This window comes from Phyllostomus discolor, chromosome 1 (genome assembly GCF_004126475.2).
Source record: "Phyllostomus discolor isolate MPI-MPIP mPhyDis1 chromosome 1, mPhyDis1.pri.v3, whole genome shotgun sequence".
NCBI lineage: Eukaryota > Metazoa > Chordata > Mammalia > Chiroptera > Phyllostomidae > Phyllostomus > Phyllostomus discolor.
The window spans coordinates 105,726,867-105,729,359 of record NC_040903.2 but is presented as its reverse complement, the minus strand read 5'-3'; the positions used below and the strand labels follow the sequence as shown (position 1 = coordinate 105,729,359).

Genomic DNA, 2,493 nt, shown 5'->3' with positions numbered 1-2,493 from the left:
GGGAGAATGGGATAGGTACAGGGAATAAGAAGCATAATTGGTAGGCACAAAATAGACAGGGGAAGGTTAAGAATAGCATAAGAAATGGAGAAGCCAAAGAACTTATAGGTAGGACACATGGACATGAATTGAGGGGTGGGGGAGTGGTGGAGGGAGGGGGGTGTGGGACAGAGGGTAATAAAGAGGAGAAAAATTGAATAACTGTAATAGCATAAGCAATAAAATATACTTAAAATACACAGAAAAATAAAATTTCAAATACAATGATCTAATTATTGTAGTTTTAAACATTAATTATTTTTTCCTTGTCATCTAGGAAAAACTGCAGCACAAATCAACACAGTAGAGAATAGTGACAACAAAATTACATTTAAAACATAATTTAGATAACATATATGCCTCTTTTAAATTAGTAAATAGAAAATGTAATTGTCAATAGTAAAGGCCAGCAAGAATGAAATAGACATTTATATGTTATGTTTGCATGCATCATAAAGGCAATGACATAGTAAGCTTTAAACTTTTACTAAACAGCAATATAAACATATAAATAAGAAAAAACATTCTCTTTATTTTAAACTCAACATTTTCTTCTATATTCAGTAAAAAATTTTTACTTTTCAAAAGTATGACAGCTGTCAATTGAAATCTCTTACTTCTTTAACATGTACTTTTCATTCTGATATACAGATTAGGTATTATGATTTAAAATGGAACAGTTTAATGCAAAACCCCAGTTGCTTCCATATAACGAGAGAAGTCTTAAAGCTGGTACTCTATGGTATCGAATTGCAGCATACATACTGTATTGCCCCGTGCTAGTCTGATATATGCTAGCCGGTACTGCCATAGTAGTGATGTGAGGTGGTGTTCCTTCTTCCTCTGATTTTTCCTCTTCAATCTTGGGAACACCAGGCACATCAGAGGAAAGTTCATTCAGTACTTTTCTAAAACAGAATTTAACAATACAAATAATTAAGATCTATAAATGAGATTTAAAACAGAAAAGCTATAGTAGAAGAATTGGTTTGATGTATAATGACTCTTTCTTTTTGAAAAAAAAAAAAAGCATCATTACAGTGGAAACTTAACTTACCGGTAGGAGGGTCTTCGTGAGAGGATTTCTCTATGTTTGTGAAAATCAATTACACCTTCTGATTCTGCAGACTCATCTGTCTCTGCAATTGTTGCTACCTAGAATATGAAAGTTTCTGAAATACATCATAAACAATATGATTTCCTTCTTTCAAAACAGTGTGACTAACAGTCTCTGTGTGCAGCAGTACTAAGCCAGGTACTGGGAAGCACCCAGCAGAACACACTGAACCCGCACTCATGGAGCTCACGCCTGGCTTAGGAAAGGAAGCACAGAGACAAGTATTTCAGTTGCAGGACAAGTGTGTATGGAAAGGAACAGTACAGACAATAAATACTACAGAAATACAAGTAAATAGTGGCTGGAATGTCAAGTGAGACTTCACAGGAAAGGCCTAAATATATGATACATAAAACCTAAGGTCCCCTCACAAATCCAACAGAGAAAGAATGAGCGATAGAGGCAGGAAAAAGTCTCAATTTCATGGCCCGTTTCGCAACACCACAGCTGACATGAGCTGGGTCTTCAGGTTAGACATTAGATAGGTCCCAGGATGAGAGAATATTTAAGCAGATAAGCCTGGTTGAAGTTAGGATTTATGTTACAACAAGCTGTTAAGATTTGATAATGATAGGTCTTGAAGGTCTAAATAAGGAATTTGTCCTCAAAAGATAAGACTTTTAAGCATGATTTCATTTTTTTCAAGTCATGTAACAAAATTATAACATGATTATTAAACAAATTCACAGAACTAAAATAAAAAACCTTTCTTCAACATGACTGCTCTCATTATATATAGCCATTTATCATTCAAGGTCTAGGACAGTTAGGCATTTACAGTAAACTCACTTTACTTAATATTACGATTATGTGGGAATTGATTTGGACAAAATCAAAAGAGTTTATTAAACTATGAACAGTGTACCCTGGCCAGTGTGACTCAGTTGGTTGGAGCGTCATTCCATAACCAAAAGGTTGCAGGTTCTATCTGCAGTCTGGGTGCACGTGATCCCCAGTTAAGGAGGCAACCAATCAATGCTCCTATCTCACATGAATGTTTCTCTCCCTCTCCCTTCCTCTCTCTTTAAAAGCATTGAAAAAAAGTCCTCAGGTGAGGAAAAAATATGTCAACAATATAAGAAGGAATATATACCTCCCAAGCACATGGATGAGCATACATGTTCACCTGCACACATGACCATGCATCTCTGTTCATGGACACCCAACAAATAAGCATACTAGCCAACAAATATAATTTATTAGAAAAAATGTTGCAATATTGCCACCAAACATTTATCACTTTACACTGGGCTTTCACACAACTCTCACATAATTCTAACAACCTCTTTGTGTGAGGTAGGCTGCTAATTTTCAGAAAGGCAAAAACTGAAGTTCAC

The 2,493-nt window shown here is 35.5% G+C and overlaps 1 protein-coding gene across 1 annotated transcript; it reads right to left on the bottom strand.

Moving 5' to 3' along the window:
- Window positions 1-253: 253 nt before the first annotated feature.
- On the bottom strand, window positions 254-2,276 carry LOC118497509 (cAMP-responsive element modulator-like). The gene is made up of 3 exons (XM_036012087.1): window positions 2,250-2,276; window positions 1,097-1,194; window positions 254-947 (listed from the first exon to the last, which is right to left on the bottom strand). Exons 1-3 carry the CDS (start codon window positions 2,274-2,276, stop codon window positions 692-694), a joined length of 381 nt encoding a protein of 126 aa, XP_035867980.1. The 3' UTR covers window positions 254-691.
- Between the last annotated feature and the right edge of the window lie 217 nt (window positions 2,277-2,493).